The sequence below is a fragment of the Vanderwaltozyma polyspora genome, genomic scaffold (genome assembly GCF_000150035.1).
Source record: "Vanderwaltozyma polyspora DSM 70294 KpolScaffold1036 genomic scaffold, whole genome shotgun sequence".
Lineage (NCBI taxonomy): Eukaryota > Fungi > Ascomycota > Saccharomycetes > Saccharomycetales > Saccharomycetaceae > Vanderwaltozyma > Vanderwaltozyma polyspora.
Genome location: NW_001834692.1, coordinates 54,621 through 71,730, shown reverse-complemented (window position 1 = coordinate 71,730; position 17,110 = coordinate 54,621). Strand labels below are relative to the sequence as shown.

Genomic DNA, 17,110 nt, shown 5'->3' with positions numbered 1-17,110 from the left:
CACCGAAGCAGATATATTGCTGCTAGTGAAGCTGTTAAAGAAATTGAATGGTTAGGTGATCTTACTACTGTTATGGATCTCACACTAAACAAAACAAAATTATATGTTGACAATGAACCAGCAATTAAGTTAAGTAAGAATCCAGTAATGCATCCAAGAACTAAACATATCGCACTGAGATATCACAAAATCAGACATGCAGTGGAACAGGATATTGTTGATTTGGAATATGTTAATACAAAAGACCAACAGGCTGATATCCTAACTAAAATTTTAGCTAAATCCCAATTTGAAACCTTAAGAGATGAATTAGTCTCAAATTTAACTACTTAATAAATTAACATACAGAATTAATTTATTATGGAAAGCTTGCATCTAAAGCTTCCGGGGGGCTGTTGGATTCTGGGAATCAGTAGATGACAATCTTAAGTTATCCAGATCTAACCCTATGTCTGAAAGATATACTTTGCTGACAGGAACACATTCAGGGTAACTGTTAGTTTTCAAAAGGTATATAAGCAGACCAGATTTCAAGTTTCTAGAAAATATTTTCTCTTTTCTAATGTTCACTTTATGAACTAAATTATATTTTATATTTTGTATACTATATTTAGAATTTATAAAAAACCAAGAGCTTGAATAAACAACTAACGTATAATTGTACTTATACCTTAGATCTCAGTTAATATATCCACTATCACTCCAGTACAACCATGTCCCACCCTGATCAACAGTCCAATAACACTCACCTATTCCAATCTCAAGAAATAGGTGCCGTCCTGGTTTCGAACCTGCGCAAACACATTTTACTTTGTCTTTTAGTTTTAATTGCTTTATATATGGTGTAAGGCAAAGATAAAATATCACCAAAAGTTTGACCTTCCAAAGCAGAGGCATCAGTACCTTCGGCGGAGATATCTTCTAGTATTACACCAGCTTTACGTAAATGAATACCTTGTTCATTTGCACCATTGACGAACGATGTGAATATAGCCTTTGCATCGAAGGCATCTGAGTCTAGAGAGGCTTCTATATTTTCGAATATATCTTTAACTGGGCCATCTCTTGTGGTATGTCTTGATAAAGTTTTTGCCAAACATTCGACTTGAGACTTTACATCATCTGACATGACCATTGAAGCCCTGCGGGTAGAAATGTGTAAACTGCTGTTATTATCACCATTTCGGTTATGAGGGTTGGCTATATCTGCACCAGAGAAGCTTTGATCTTTAGAAGCGATAGATTGACTATCTGAAGATACTGAGAAATCGGTATCTTGAGACATGATTTTTTGCTCTAAATGATATTATATGTAGAGTGAAAATAAGAAAAATATCTTACTATTCTGGAATATCAATCTAGTAATAGCAATGTAATCAGAAGCAGAGATAGTTTGTATGTGTGAGTATGAAGAGATATATGTAAAATGATTGAAACAAATCCAAACTTATTTTTAAATGAATGGATGGTTGAGGGGAGGGGATTAGGATAGGTTAGTATATATATATGAAAGTTTATTTAATTGATCCCAATTCTATCTCATCCCATCTCTTGCCTATAATTGTTGTTATGTTATACATTTGGATATATAACATAATGCCAGTGGGAGGAGGAAAAGACGAAGGAATAGGAATAAGAATAGTAATAAGAATCAGGAAGAACAGGTCTGAGAAGTGACGTATGTGCTTTCTGGAAAAGTAACAAAAGGCCTATTCCAGTATTAAAATTGAATTGAATTGAATTGAACTGAGTTCTGTCCAGTTCAGTTCAGTTCAACAGTGAGGACAGTACACTCTAGCCAGGTGCTTATTGGATTAGTGATGGGAAGGAAAGTAACCAACCAGAAGTGTAATGCAGACAGGTAATGACAGAGCATTGGGCAGCACTTTAAGCTCATCTGGGCATTGGGGCAGCAGTTTATGCTCATCTGAGCATAAATTGATATTTGTTTTGTTCTGTTCTGTGGGTGGTGTGTCCTAGCCTAGCCTAGTCTTCTTCGAGACCAGTATGAAGGAGAAAGAAGGAAAAAGGAAAGAGGAAAGAGGAAAACAAAAACAGCAAAAAAGAAACAAGAAAAAAGAAGAAATTGTTTTTTTTTTCTTTTTGTTCCTGTGAGATACGCGCACAACATCGGTTTTCCCGGTTAATTGCTTTTCGAAACCGAAACCGAAACCCGAAATGAGTTAAAACAGAAAAACCAGAAAAATAGTGGGAGAGACAGACGTGGAGAGAAAGGGAGAAGTTTTTCCCATCGCTTATATGCGCGGAAATTAAAAAATATCATGAGCATGAATTGCTCTGTCTGTGCGCTGCTGCCCTCGGCCGAAACAAAAACAAAAACCAAAATTTTCAAGCAAATGCCAAGACTCAATATGCCAACTGCAAGGGTATCTGCGTTATTTGCTTATTTCCATGTATTTAAACTTCAACAGCATAAATATCTTCATTTCACCGACGGACTTTCTTATTCTTGTTCTTGTTCGTCCTCCAGTCTCTCTCTCTCTCTATCTGTATCTCCCACTTATTCGTTAACAAGCTGCTCTTCTGACGTAATACAACTACTAATCGACAATCAAAAATAGCAGCATCTTTCCTTCTGCTTTCACCAACTAAAACGTAATGTCATGATAACCACAACACTCTAATCGTTATTATTGCTGCAACTACAACAACAACAACTGTTACACCCTTTGTGTCGCTGTCATGTATTCAATAGGAGTCCTATAGCTTTCTTCTTGTTCATATATTAATAATTTATTATACATACATACATAGTTACATACATGCATACATTTACACATTCAGTCATATCTCATATACCATAATTCCGTCGTGATTCTTAACTCCATTCTCATCATGTCTCCAGCGATCCATAAGGGTTCTTCCTCGATTTCATCATCAAATGTCGTTGTCGTCGTTGTTGTAGTCGTCGTCTCATTATCACATAACTTTATTATTTGCCAAAAAAAGTTAAATAAAGTAAAAAAAAGTAAAAAAAAGTAATAAAAATTACACTTATCTATCGCATTGTCCGTCTATCTACAAACTTTTATTTTTTTTTTTTATTAATACAAATACGTAACTAAACTAAACTAGACTATTCTATTCTATTCTAGTCTATCCTATTCTGGAAATATCCGTTCTATAACTCATAAATACAACTACCCATCGCTGGACTCGTAAATATTATAGCATTGGCCAATTCTTCTTTACTAATATGAGGATATCGACGAATATAATAATTATTTATTAACGCCTCTTTCACTCTCTCCCCTTGTTCAATTCCTCCCGGTACCATATGTATCGTACTGCCACCCCATCCAGCTCCAGTCAATCGGGATCCAATCGACCCATTTAACCGGGCTATAGTACATATCTCTTCAATCTCTTCACAAGAACACTCATACAGTAACTCACATGATTTTTGTGATTCATTCATTAACTCACCAAATCTTGAGCAAAATTCAAATTCATTCATTTCATGGTTGCTCAACAGTTCAACAGATCTCAACACTCTCAATGCCTCGGAATAAACATGTTTGGCCCTTTGATACAACTTCAAAGTTTGGAATCTAACTGGATATATTGTTAAATATTCACTAGCAATTTCATTTCGGCTGATGTTTAACAATTGGGCAACCTCATCAATTGTATACCCTTCTACCCATTGGTTGCGATTATTCGGGAAACATTGATCAATTATTTCAAGCATCGTTTGTAACATTTCAATCCCTACATTAATGTCGCCATCCCAACTCTTTGACCGTTGTCTCATACAATATGCCTCCATAAAATCTCGAAGATTACCTTTATCTCCGTGGCCACCACCATTACAATGTCCATTCCCAAATCCATTACCATTACCATTATTATTTATAAACTTAAACGTAGATGTACGCTTGCCAATAAATAAACCAAACTTGCTAGCAAGAACATTGGCAGCAATGGAATCCTCTATTACTCGAAGGTTGTAATTGGTAGAGGCAGTTTCAAGCTTATTCGATGATACCAAAGTATCTGCGATAATGAATTGTACATTTTGGAATGGAAATTGGATTGGTGTGGTTTTCATAATTGGTCTAAATTGTAAATATAACAAATGATCTTTTAAACCATTAATAGAAACAATTTGATCCATGGATCCTGTACTTACACCTAAATAATGTTCACTTGACATTGTAATTTGTGATAGAATATTTTTACTTATTGAATAGTTTGGTCCCATATTCGCCCTTATAATTAATAATGCAACTGAACATATAAATGCGGCAGATGATGAAAGACCACCACTGTGTGGAATATCACCTTGTACAAACACTTTCAACCCTAATAATGGTGAATTGTTATACTTATTTGGATTTAAATGCTTCAAAAACTTTTGAGCAACGTTTAAACCACATCTAAAATAATTTGACCAATCTGAGATTGAAGGATCAATATCTACATAAGAACCATCTAATGGCAATCCAAACATTCGTTCGGCAAATAATCCACTGTTATTATTATATAGAGTAATTGAAGGATTGAAATCATCATTGATGACTTTAACCGCACAGTATATACTCCTCTCAATTGCCATTGGCAAAACAGCAAAATTTTCATAATCAATATGTTCACCAATTATGTTAACTCTTCCAGGAGATCTTGAAATAAAATCAGGATACTGATTATAAATATTTTGAAATTTTTCAATTACTTGCAAACATTTCTCAGTAATTCTTTCGGTAGAGCCACTACAATTTGAAAGAGTGAAAACTGGAACATCCATCTTTCTCTTAATCTTACTATTTCCTAATTTACTAAAAAAAAAAATTATAATCAAAAGAGGAAGATATCCAAAAAAAATTATAACGTATCAATGTATATATACAAATAGATAGATGTATATATATATATACTCGCTGATATATCAATTGAGCTAATCCTGACGAATATAATTCAATTGATCAAGAATATAAAGTTCAAACAGACATTTAAGCATTAGTATTTAACTAAGTGAATTTAAATTTCATGAACTTTTTCAAGTATTTTAATATCGCTTAATTTTTCACTTTTCTTTTACAGGATTTATAAGTTCATGAAAAAATATCATACAATTCCATGATTGTTCTACGAACCCATCACCAGAAAATGGGACGTTTAAAGATAAAATTTCAATATATATCAATTGGATTGATTGTTGTGTAACGTGATGATGGTGGATGTAGCATATATATGCATGTGTATGTGTGTGTGTATAGCAACTCAATTCAATCCGAGAGGGAATTGTTTAGCAAACAATCTCCAGTTAAGCTCAATTGGAATTGTGGAGAAACAGGTTAGATTTATCATTTACAATGAATAATTGAGTTCTTTCTTGTCTCTGCTATTCTAATGCTTTCCAATATACTCACGTCACACGTCACACGCAAGCTTAATAAACGAAGTTATATACTATATAGCTGTATCTATATAGTATATATATTTATGTGGATGGTTAATACCTCATCAATTCGTGATGTTCGATTGACGGCGTTATCTAATTTCAACAGGACATGTTAAGTTCTTCTCTACATACGCCCAATTAGTTTTTTCACTGCACCTTACTACTTTTCTTTCCATTGTGATCGTATGTCTATATATATATTTATATTGTCCCTTATGAGACATCTCAATCGTTAAAAAGACCCTGTATTTGTTCTTTTCATAGGATCCACAAACTAAAATTAATCATCTTGGTTTCGGTAAACCGTTGTCCTCAAAAGATTCATGTGACTCTAATTGATCCTAACTAATTATCATTTATAATACACTCTCTATGTTTAATGCATAAAATTTTTAAATGTCCCTTATTCTTATCCAATATTAATCAATGTCAAAAATAAAGCATGGTTAGCTAAGACTCTCTCTCTCTGAATTGTACATTATAATGATTACAATTTTAGCATTTTCAATTCACAATTTGAAACAGGCTATTCTATGAAAGAAAACCTTCCTATCATCATTGACATGAGTGGCTTTATTAAATTTCAGATACCGTCACAATAAAATGACTTGTATTCAGTCAGTATCTTATCAGTTCTGTCATTGTACATATCTAATGCCATTATTATCGTTGCTGTTGTAGTGGTTGACGGTACTGGTGTTAATTCAAACGGGTATGCTTGCAATCATGTCGGCCGGTTGTCTTGCGAATTGTTCACGTGATATCGGGCAATTAAAATGATATGTGTTCTGAGAAGCTATTGCAGAGTAGACGTTGAACAGGCTGCCGACCTAGAAACAACGGGTCACGGACAACTGTCATCCGAATATGACTATCTCTCTTGATCTGGTGTTTTTCCATAAATTGAATAGCTAGCTATCTTAACGACCAAGTTATTAAGAGACACATATGCATATACATATACATATACAAAGTTACTGGCTGTCTATTCAACACAGCATTATTGTTGGTTATCCCATACCTACCCCACCACCCCCAGATATCTGACTCGGTTGCTTGCAATCCGACACTCACTTATACATAAACATTTTTGCTTAGTTACTTTGCCTAACGTAACTCAACTGCATTGTGAAACTTTTCATTGTCACCTATTATTGCAAATATGTCTAATTAAGGATATAGATAATGATACACTTGCTTATAGCACAATCGAAACATTGTCATCATCACTAAAACACTCGACTCTATAAACTCTGTATGAGTTTATAAGAATTTTATTGAATTCGAAGCCGGCAGATACTGATCCATATCTTGTTCCTTTTAAGAAGGCTCACCCACAATATCTGGTTCTTCTACTACTACTCTATAGTAATTGAAATGATATTCTGTTGTTATAATTCGAATTTACCTCTATCAATGCTTCCTCATCAATAAAGAAAGTAGTGCATTTTGTTTATCATTCAGTGATTTTAGGATCTTACTGGGGTTGAAGAATTTCTTATTTAACTTTATTAAATGATGACATCTTTTAATTGTAAAGTCATAATTGATATAAAAGGATTATAGAGTTAATCCAAAAATATAGTTTTGAATCTCTTGATATCTGATATCTTATCATGAATTTAATTTGCTTAAATACCATTACTCTCGTTATAGTGATAACGAGAATAATTGTAAAAGAGGAATAATAAATAAGTAATTGATAAATATCAATTGAACATTTATTAATTAATTCATAGGTTTGAAAATGATGAATGGTATAAAGGAGAACGATAAATCTGTTTTGGTGACAGGCGGTGCTGGTTATATTGGTTCCCATACAGTCGCTGAATTAGTTGAAAATGGCTATAAATGTATAGTCGTTGATAATTTATCAAATTCTTCCTACGAATCAGTTGCAAGACTACAAATATTAACAAAGACCCATATTCCATTTTATAAAATTGACTTATGTAATTATGAATCTTTAGAAAATATTTTTGAAGAAAATAAAATTGATTCAGTGATTCATTTTGCTGGTTTGAAAGCTGTTGGTGAATCAACAAAAATCCCTTTGAAATACTATCAAAATAATTTGATTGGTACCTTAAACCTGTTAGAGCTAATGGGTAAATACAATGTTGAAAAATTTGTATTCTCTTCTTCTGCCACTGTTTATGGTGACGCAACAAGATTTCCAAACATGATCCCAATTCCTGAAGAATGTCCATTGGGTCCAACTAATCCATATGGTAATACTAAATTTACTATTGAAAAAATACTTAATGATTTATATAACAGTAATCAATCTAGTTGGAAATTTGCGATCTTGCGTTATTTCAATCCAATTGGTGCTCATCCTTCTGGTTTAATTGGTGAAGACCCATTAGGCATTCCTAATAACTTATTGCCATATATGGCTCAAGTTGCCGTTGGTAGACGTGATAAATTGAACGTATTTGGTAACGATTATGAAACAAGAGATGGGACTCCAATCAGAGATTATATTCATGTCGTCGATTTGGCAAAAGGTCATATCGCTGCTTTAAAATATTTGGATAACAAAATTCAAAAAGATGAAGGTATCTGTAGAGAATGGAATCTAGGTTCAGGTAAAGGTTCTACAGTTCTGGAAGTTTATGATTCATTCTGTGGTGCTGTTGGGAATAAAATTCCTTATGAAGTTGCTGGCCGAAGAGCCGGTGACGTCATTAATTTGACCGCTAAGCCTGACAGAGCTAAAAGAGAATTAGAATGGGAAACAAAATTAAATGTTGATATTGCTTGTAAAGATCTATGGAAATGGACAACAGAAAATCCATTTGGTTATCAACTGAAGCATGTTGTTGAAAAATTTGCTGAAGCTGTAGATGAATACGAATCGAGATTTGTAACTATAGGTGACGGTACAAAATTCCAAGCTACTATTGCTAATATTGGAGCAACTTTAGTTGATTTAAAAATTGATGGTCAATCTGTTGTACTAGGTTATGATGATGAATCTGGTTACTTGAATCCTGAGACATGTTACGTCGGTGCCACTATTGGTAGATACGCCAATAGAATCGAAAATGGTGCTTACAAAATTGATGGCAAAGAGTTTAAATTAACTGCTCAAGATAATGGTAATGCAAACCATAGTTCAATCAACTCTTATCATAATAAGAGATTTTTGGGTCCATTAGTTCAAAACCCTAAGAAGAATGTATTCACTGCTGAATACATGCTATTAGATTCTGAGAAAACTTCTGAATTTCCTGGTGACCTAATTACAGTTGTTAAATATGAACTAAATGTTACTGAAAAATCTTTAACAATGACATATAAATCTGAATTAGTAGATGGCAAGGCTACACCAATTAATATGACTAACCATACTTATTTTAATCTAAATAAGGTTAATAAAGATACTATTGAAGGTACTATCATTCAAACTGTTACTAACCAATCATTAGATGTCGATGAAGCTCTTATCCCAACAGGGGAAATAATTTCTAGAGAAATTGAAACCTTTAAATCTCAACAGCCAACCACTTTAGGCAAGGAAGAGCCAAAATTTGACTGTTGTTTCATCATCAATGAGAAGGAAAGATTGACAACTTTAGATACAACAAATCTAGAATTAAGATCAGTCATTAGGGCTTGGCACCCAGAATCTAATATCAATTTGGAGATTTTAACTACTGAACCAACTTTCCAACTATACACTGGTGATTTCTTATGTGGTAAGTTTACTGAAAGAGAAGGTTTTGCAGTTGAACCAGGTAGATACATCAATGCCATCAATAGAGATGAATGGAAGGATTCTGTAATCTTAAGAAAGGGTGATGTATATGGTTCCAAAATTGTTTACAAATTCAGCCAAACAAATATTTAAGAAACGGTTTAAGAATATTTTCTAATATTTAAATTGAACCATAAACTATTTATATAACTTTTCTAATATTTAGTAGATTTTTAATGACATTATAAAGAACTTTTTACGATTAAACTAAAATCAAGAATATTTTTGTTATGATTTTAATAATTATGGTTATGATGACTAGATATTTTAATTAAGTAGCAATCAATTTCTCTATTATTCACTCGATTGATTCTGAGCCTTCAAAAAACCTTATTGATTTTTCTTTTATTTGTATTTTTTTCACAATTAACGTTTTGTAAGTACCTATTAATTTGCAAGAAACATTTAAAGTGACTTAAAGAAAATAAAACATTATCTTAAAAGAATATCAACTATTTGGTAATTCCTTAAACATTGTTAACTATAATGGCTGAAATAGTAATTTATAGAATTCTTCCTTTTATCTTTCCCAATTACAATACAATAAGGAACATTGTAACACCAAGAAGGATAAATCTTTAAATAAAATTACTATCATTGCAAGGGAAATAAAAAATATTAAATAGGATAAGATTAATTATAAATTCGTATTAATTATAATGAATAGAAACTTGTTTTTAATTAAAATTACTACTGAGAACAATTTTTGTTTCAGATTCTAAGTGATATAACTTAAAAACAAATAACTAGAGTTCTTAGGGGAAAAAAATAACTATTGATTCAGAGTAAAACAATATTACAAACCTATACTTGATAGCTTACAACTCATCATGGTGTTTCAAATCCACGAATTTCCTTTCTTCAACAAAATCCAAGTTCAATGTGTCTTCGAAATAATTCAAAAATTCTAATTTGAACTTGACTATATCCAAAGCTTTTTGTTCAGCTTCTTCATCAACTTTATTGTTCTTGATAATGTTTTCTAATTTCATTCTTTCCTGATCAACAGCCTTTTTGGTACTAATGTTATTTAAAGTGTCATGAAGATAAGCTTTCCCAATTTTACAAAGTTCAGATTCGTTACAATCGCCATCATTTAAAATGGTAGAGATCATATGTTCTTTCTTCACCTGTCCTTTAACAGTTTCTATAAAGTTTTTCAAACCATCAAAGTCTCTTCTACCTTTAAATTCAGTGATTCTTTCTGGATTCACTTGCCAGCTTGGACTCTTAAACCTATCTGTAATCTTTTGTACAATTCTACCCAAGAATGATAATTCTTGTGGGTCCACCCCATCGACATCAGAGCTAGGAGTCTCTCCTTTAATAAACTGAACTACTGGATATCCTGGAAGTGATGCACATAGAGTATTACCAAATACATCACAATCAACATTCAAAAATGTAACAGGTAGGTCATTTCCAATGTTTTTATCATAAAATTCACCTAGCTTGTCAAAAACTGGAGCTAATCTCTTACAGTGGGAACACCAAGTAGTGTAGTATTTAACGACAGTATAAGTACTATTATCATTGCAAACTTCATAAAACTGATCTAGAGATCTAACATCTTGGACATGGCTCTCACCAGAAACCACCAATTTAACGAATATACTCAATATTAATAACCAAAAAATTCTAGAAATTTGCATGTTAACCAAAATTAAACCTTCAACGAACCTTCAATACTTTGTTTAACTACTGTATCGGTATCTTTAGCTCTTAAATCCTGTCATTGATGAACTTAAAAGTATCGAAATCCTTTAAATATCGAAATCTTTAAAGGATTGATTACTAAAGATATTAATACGAGAAGGGAGAGGGAAGGGGATATCTAAGATGATTAATATTTTAAGAACGATTGAAAGAAGAATATGGAGAGTTTATGCTACTTAAGGCTATGTAATGGGATCCAGAGAAGAAGTAGAAACCAATAAATTGATTCAGATTTAATTGCATAGCATATTAAAGTTTTAAATGCTTCAATAAGGGTTTATGCTAAAGTGAATATGGATATGAGAAGTCTCAGCTGGTTTGAGCTAATGTAAAAGTTGAAATAGTACTATATTTAAAAGACTTTGGACTAGACAAGTACTACTAAAATAACGATAAACGTAGATTAATAGTGTTATTTAAGCTGAATTTAGCTTATTTTGTGTTTATGGATTGCCTTTCAATGAAATTTGTTTTAAATTTAAATTTAAATTTAGAGCAAGCTGAAAAATCCTATTAATAAAAACTATTGGTATAAAGGTTCTAATGAGCAAAGGTCTTTGGTGCTATAGGCTATCGAGATAGGTCTTGTCTATTGATAGAGGTATTCACGATGGCTATTCGTCATGTTAAGAGAAGGTACAGTGAATCATCAGAAAGTTCGAGTTCAGATGAATCTGTTGTTGATTCCACTGAAATAAGCGTTGATATTAATGATGATGATGCTGTTAAACCAGATAATGAAGAGAGTCAGCTTGAAGGTGAACGGGATATGGCGACTAATGATGGTATGGAGAATAATGGGTGTTCTGATTTGAGTTCCGATTCAGAAGATAGTAGTTCAGAGGAATCTGATGAAGAGCCAGTTTTTCAACGACCCATTTTCATTAAAAGGAACCAACTAGCTGAGGTTACTGATTCAAATAATCAAGGCAACGTGCTAAGAAGGATTGAACATGAAAATAAAGTGGTTGAACAGAATGAAGAGGCGAAGAAACAAATAGCAACGAATTATACCACAGATAAAGAAATTTTAATGAAAGCCATGAGCTTAAATGATAATGATTTGATTGATCCAGAAGGTGAAAGGCTGAGATGGTTAGAAAGACAAAAAATAAGGAAAGAAAAATATAGAAAGAAGTTAATAGATAAGCAGTTAGAACTAGAAGAGTATGAAGCCAATAAGTTGTTAAATAGAGATATTGACAAACTGGAAGAAAATACTACGACGACAACAGGGGAGAAAGACATTCCGATCAAGAAATCAAATAGGATAAATAACAATAAGGGTGATAATGAATTTAAACCTAAACGAGTTGTTAATGTAACGTTCAAATCATTAGATGACAATGAGACTTCAGCAGTTGCCAATGAAGACAGTGAATATTCCATACTATGATATAAGAGTAAATATCAACTCAAATATATAATTTGTGCATTCCAATGTAATAATAATAATAATAACGATGTTAAAAATTGCTATCAATGGTATATTAACGTTTTGTGTTCAGTTCAATACAGCTTGACTCAATTCTCTCTTTTTTTATTTTGCTTTTAATTCTATTTGTTCTTAACAATATATAATGTTACTATACATATATAGAGTATGTATGTGGATAATAGATTTTCAAGATATGGTACAACAATAATAATGCATGTAAAGATCACATACAAATTCTATAACTTGCATAACGACCTGAGGTCTCACTCTTTCTAATGATTTTTACAACTTCACCTCTCTTCAAACCTAGGTACAATGCAACAGGATCAGCTCTCTGGATTCTAGGTAACTGAGATTCCTTTAATCTGTATTTCTTTAACAATTCCTTCTTTTCATTTTCACTCAATCTGATATGTTTTGGTACCAATTCATGGTGTGTAATGTTAACAATCAAAGAAGCTTCGTGGAAAGTTTCAATGGTAGCTGGTGGTATAGAAGGTACCAACTTCATTGCACTTGGAGTAACATTAGTTTGATAAACGAAAATACCAGTTTGATAATTCTTTTCTTGAATATGTATAACAAAGTTCTTCATAGTTTTAACACCAACAGATGGTTCATCACAAAACTCAACCCATAGGGAACTCATAGTTGGAAATTTTTCCATAGTTTCTTCAGTTGGATTAGCTTGGAAAGACATCATCTTTCTTTGAGGTCTACCCATAGAATCACAATATTTAGCTTTGAAATCTTCCAAAGATAAATCGATTTCTTCTTGGGCAATAAAGTAACCCCTGTCCCTGACCATTTCCTTGACAGTTCTAAAGGTTCTCCATAGTCTGGAAATGCTTCTTTCACTATCTTGATCCATTATTCCAACTAGTTAATTGATTAATTGCCTCAGTTCTAATTTCTAATTTCTAATATGTTTGGTATTCAAAAATTTCTTAAATCTTAACTTTCAATGCTCACTCAACGCACTGAAAAGCAATTTAAACCAAAGGAAAACAACAACACAGAATTAATCGACCTGTCCTTAGAGAATATAAACCAACCAAGATAGATCCTAGTGCCTTCTGTCTTGCATTTAAATTCAAAATATATTTGATCAATTATATACAACTTCTTTAAATTGCTTGATAACTTCTCTCTTCTCTTCTCATCGATGCCAATTTTCAAATTTTGAAATAAAAAAATTTTTCCACGTCGTTGACAGTGATAATAACACACAGGTGTCAGCAAATTAGCAAAGTGTCAGCAAATTCGGAGACTTACCAGAAAGTGTGTCACTTTCGTTTTTATGACTGTGAATAGCATTGGTTCGCATAATAGTTATTATTACAAGAATGATAATGTACTTGTATATATATACATACACTTATACTTATACTTATATATACATATATTTATGTGAAATCTGTCTCTGTAAAGAAGAAAGAAAGAAAGAAAGAATGAATGAAAATAAATTTTTATTTTCAGCTTTGGATCGAATCTGTGGGATACAAAGTCAAGGATTCATACATTGGGATTAGCTTTCCTCTGGTGTCAAACTTGCTGTCAATGGTGATCCAATGGATGTAGTTTTTCTTCTGTATTTTAGAGCGATTTCTCCTTGCGACTTCCAATATAATGTTCTTACCGTATTCAATGTCATATCATCGTCTAGAACTTGTCCCTTGCATAATAGTTCTAACCAGTCCTTAGCATCAATTTTTGATTTCATTTCTGGTGTCTTGCTTTCGAATCTTTCGACTATAAAAGCTTTAATTTTTTTAACTTTAATCATGTTTGGTGCAACTAATTTAGTGTTGTAATCTGGTACTTTTGGTAGATCGGATGCCCCCAGAACTTGTTCTGTTTGTTTGCTTCTACCAAATTTCAACAAATGGTATGATGATGATTTGGCTGGTGCGTTTAAGTTTTCTTCGTTTGATTGAGTCTTGCTTTTATCTTCATGAATATCATCTTGGGCTTGCCATACAGAGATACTGAAACTTAATTTTGTTTGCTCGCTTGCATTTTTAGTGTCTTGCATCAATGCTCTGGCAAACCAATATGGCAAATTGTTCTCTAACTGTTCGAATATCTGTCTTCTACTCATACCACTTCCGTAATCATAATCAACGTAATCAAATTCACTGAATTCATCACTTCCGGCTTCTTGTCGTGTCAATTCATCTTCATCGAATTGACCTTCTTTATCTTCTACTTCTTCTCCATTACCTGATGTAGGCAAGAATGTAGAAAATAAGACTCTACCACCGCATGCATTTTCGCCCCAACTATGAACTACTAATAATGCACCATGCTTAATCTTTAAGATTGGGGAGTCCATATCTCTAATAATTTTAGATTCAGGTAACTTTCTAGTGAGTAATTTCAAAGATGATGAGTTTGAGTTATACTGATTCTTATATTTCTCTTCTATCTCACCCAGCAAATCAACCATATACTCTTCTTTTGAAGTAACTTCCTTTGTTGTCACAGAGATACCTCCTATTTTACTATCATTATTAGTTTCATAAACTTTTGGTCTATTGGCCCCTAATGGTTGTTGAAATGGCGATTGAGTGCCAAGCAACATTGAGGAATTAGCAGAATTTGGGACTTTTGAAGACTCATCATTTTCTGCATATGAATCATTAAAAGATGCTTCTGGAGTCCTATAACCCTCAGGTAATGCTTGAGTAGATGGCAATTGTGCCATCATTGGAATTTTAGATGCAGATCCAAATATTTTTAACTTACGATTCAATATAGATCCACTACTAGCTGGACGGTTTTCGGCACCCTTAGATAAATTAGAATCTTCATTAAGCTTGTCTGTGGACGCCATTGCAGAAGTCATTGTTGATGGGATATTTGATTTTTGTTCTTCTAGAACTATGTTTTCACTATCTTCAGATAGCATTTGACTGCTACTCAAATTATAATTTTCTAATACATTACTACTATTAGGTGAAGAACTTGTAGGAGAACCCAAACCAAATTTCATAAAATGAGATAAACGTTTCTTGTCCTTTGATTTCTTTTCTGGTGTAGTATCAATCTCCAAAGATGAAGTAGAAATACCTTCATTATCTTTTTGGAGACTAAACAGAGATTCTTTCTTTTTAGCTACAATATGTTCTCGCAGTAACTTATCCTTTTGAACTTCGAATTTCATAAACTCGTTAAATAAAGAATTTACCATGATTTTACCCAAATTATATCTTTCATCTGTATTTAATCCAACACCATTAATTATATCATACTTTTCTAATGCAGATCCATAAACTTCAGTGTCCATAAATTTTGTATTTAGTTTAACAAATAATAATCCCACTTTGATCGATACAGAACACCAGTGAGACAAAATTTCCTTTGAAGTATATTTAACTACAACCTCATCAAAAGTGCCTTCTGAAGAATCCAATGTATTCAAAAGCTTACACGAAATAATATCCCATCTTTGAATTTCTCCTCTCGTATTTTCTGTAATTACATGTCTTCTATTTGTTAAAAGGGAACTTCTTGTTAATGCAAAACCACCTTCTATTATAGATAACCCATTTGTTGTTAAATCTAATTTATTTAAATTAGAATTGGAAGGAAATGAAAAAAATAAACTTTTTGATGTTGGTAGAAAGCATAAACTTAATATCCCATTATGAAATTTTTTAGTAGATTTTTTATCATCTTGTTCTTCAGTTTTCTGTAAACCATAACTATTAGTTAAATATTTTGCCCCATCGAATACCGTTACAGTTGTTGCATTTTGAACTATTGTCAGATCCACTTTACTTATTTTACCTTCAGAATCACCAATGAATAATTCACTCAAACTTTGATAATGAATACACCAAATTGGACAGCCCCAATCCCAAGTAGTCAATTTTTTGGGTATATATTCATCTTCACTAAGAATACTCCATATTCTTATTACACCATCAGAACTAGTACTAAACAATTTTGTTGAATTATCTATCGCTTTAATACATTTAATATTAGTCTTATGGGCTCTTTTGATTCTACCTGTCTCGATAAAGTTCCTACAAGAATATAATATCAAATCACCATTGTTATCACCAGCAACCAGATCAAAGGGCATCAGAGGATCATTTAAAGACGTGAGAGTATAAATTGAACCAGTTTCATTTTTTTGTTCGTTGGTGAACGTATGTAATAATTTTGATTCAGAATCATTCAAGGACCAAATTTTGACTTTTCTATCCAACCCAGCAGTGGCAAAGATGAAAGAATCAGAACTGAAATCATTAATACGAACGATACATTTAATATAGTCATCATGATCACCAATAATTTTCGTTTCCCAAATATCCAAATTCAAATTTAAAGTATGCAATACAATTGAAAAATCATGACTGACAGTAATAAACTGATTGGAATTAACCTCAATAACATCAGTGACCCAATCACTATGAGCTTGAAGTTTCTTACAGTTAATTAAATCACCATTAAGGTCATATTCATGTCTGATAACTGAACCATCTCTACCACAGGTTAATAGAAATTTACCATTCTCACCATCCCCATCCAAAATCTTTGCAATCGGCAAAATATGAGTATCTTGAACACTTTTAGAATGTGGAAGCAACAAACCATAACTAACAGTCAACTTATCTGCCATTATATTTTATATTTTCTCTAGAGTTAACTTTATACTTTATCTCCTCTTCAAAGGGCTGGTTCTCCTTAAAGACCTAAATTTCTAATACAAATTTAAAGCAACAATAACCACCACCACCACAAACGATAACTACCAATT

The 17,110-nt window shown here is 32.4% G+C and overlaps 8 protein-coding genes across 8 annotated transcripts in view; 3 read left to right on the top strand and 5 right to left on the bottom strand.

Annotated features, from left to right (window-relative positions):
• Kpol_1036p29 (Ty1/Copia family ribonuclease HI) lies at window positions 1-333 on the top strand (the record flags this gene model as incomplete). The annotated part of the gene is made up of 1 exon (XM_001647095.1): window positions 1-333. A coding segment is annotated over one exon (333 nt), but the record flags the coding sequence as incomplete, so codon positions are not given.
• Window positions 1-1,285, bottom strand: part of Kpol_1036p28 (pleiotropic drug resistance family ABC transporter) — a gene marked incomplete at both ends in the record, with an annotated part of 6,578 nt that extends 5,293 nt beyond the window's left edge. Inside the window, one exon of the mRNA XM_001647094.1 lies at window positions 803-1,285. Coding sequence (XP_001647144.1) covers window positions 803-1,285 — 483 coding nt within the window. The remainder of the gene's footprint in view (window positions 1-802) is intronic.
• A 1,857-nt stretch (window positions 1,286-3,142) lies between these two features.
• Window positions 3,143-4,768, bottom strand: Kpol_1036p27 (uncharacterized protein; the record flags this gene model as incomplete). Its single annotated transcript, XM_001647093.1, has 1 exon — window positions 3,143-4,768. The coding sequence occupies one exon, from the start codon at window positions 4,766-4,768 to the stop codon at window positions 3,143-3,145; it is 1,626 nt and encodes a 541-aa protein (XP_001647143.1).
• A 2,404-nt stretch (window positions 4,769-7,172) lies between these two features.
• Window positions 7,173-9,281, top strand: GAL10 (bifunctional UDP-glucose 4-epimerase/aldose 1-epimerase; the record flags this gene model as incomplete). Its single annotated transcript, XM_001647092.1, has 1 exon — window positions 7,173-9,281. The coding sequence occupies one exon, from the start codon at window positions 7,173-7,175 to the stop codon at window positions 9,279-9,281; it is 2,109 nt and encodes a 702-aa protein (XP_001647142.1).
• Window positions 9,282-10,006: 725 nt separating this feature from the next.
• Window positions 10,007-10,840, bottom strand: MPD2 (protein disulfide isomerase MPD2; the record flags this gene model as incomplete). The annotated part of the gene is made up of 1 exon (XM_001647091.1): window positions 10,007-10,840. One exon carries the CDS (start codon window positions 10,838-10,840, stop codon window positions 10,007-10,009), a length of 834 nt encoding a protein of 277 aa, XP_001647141.1.
• Window positions 10,841-11,514: 674 nt separating this feature from the next.
• SPP381 (U4/U6-U5 snRNP complex subunit SPP381) lies at window positions 11,515-12,300 on the top strand (the record flags this gene model as incomplete). The annotated part of the gene is made up of 1 exon (XM_001647090.1): window positions 11,515-12,300. The coding sequence occupies one exon, from the start codon at window positions 11,515-11,517 to the stop codon at window positions 12,298-12,300; it is 786 nt and encodes a 261-aa protein (XP_001647140.1).
• A 265-nt stretch (window positions 12,301-12,565) lies between these two features.
• On the bottom strand, window positions 12,566-13,213 carry RPB5 (DNA-directed RNA polymerase core subunit RPB5; the record flags this gene model as incomplete). Its single annotated transcript, XM_001647089.1, has 1 exon — window positions 12,566-13,213. One exon carries the CDS (start codon window positions 13,211-13,213, stop codon window positions 12,566-12,568), a length of 648 nt encoding a protein of 215 aa, XP_001647139.1.
• A 657-nt stretch (window positions 13,214-13,870) lies between these two features.
• On the bottom strand, window positions 13,871-16,972 carry DUF1 (Duf1p; the record flags this gene model as incomplete). Its single annotated transcript, XM_001647088.1, has 1 exon — window positions 13,871-16,972. One exon carries the CDS (start codon window positions 16,970-16,972, stop codon window positions 13,871-13,873), a length of 3,102 nt encoding a protein of 1,033 aa, XP_001647138.1.
• Between the last annotated feature and the right edge of the window lie 138 nt (window positions 16,973-17,110).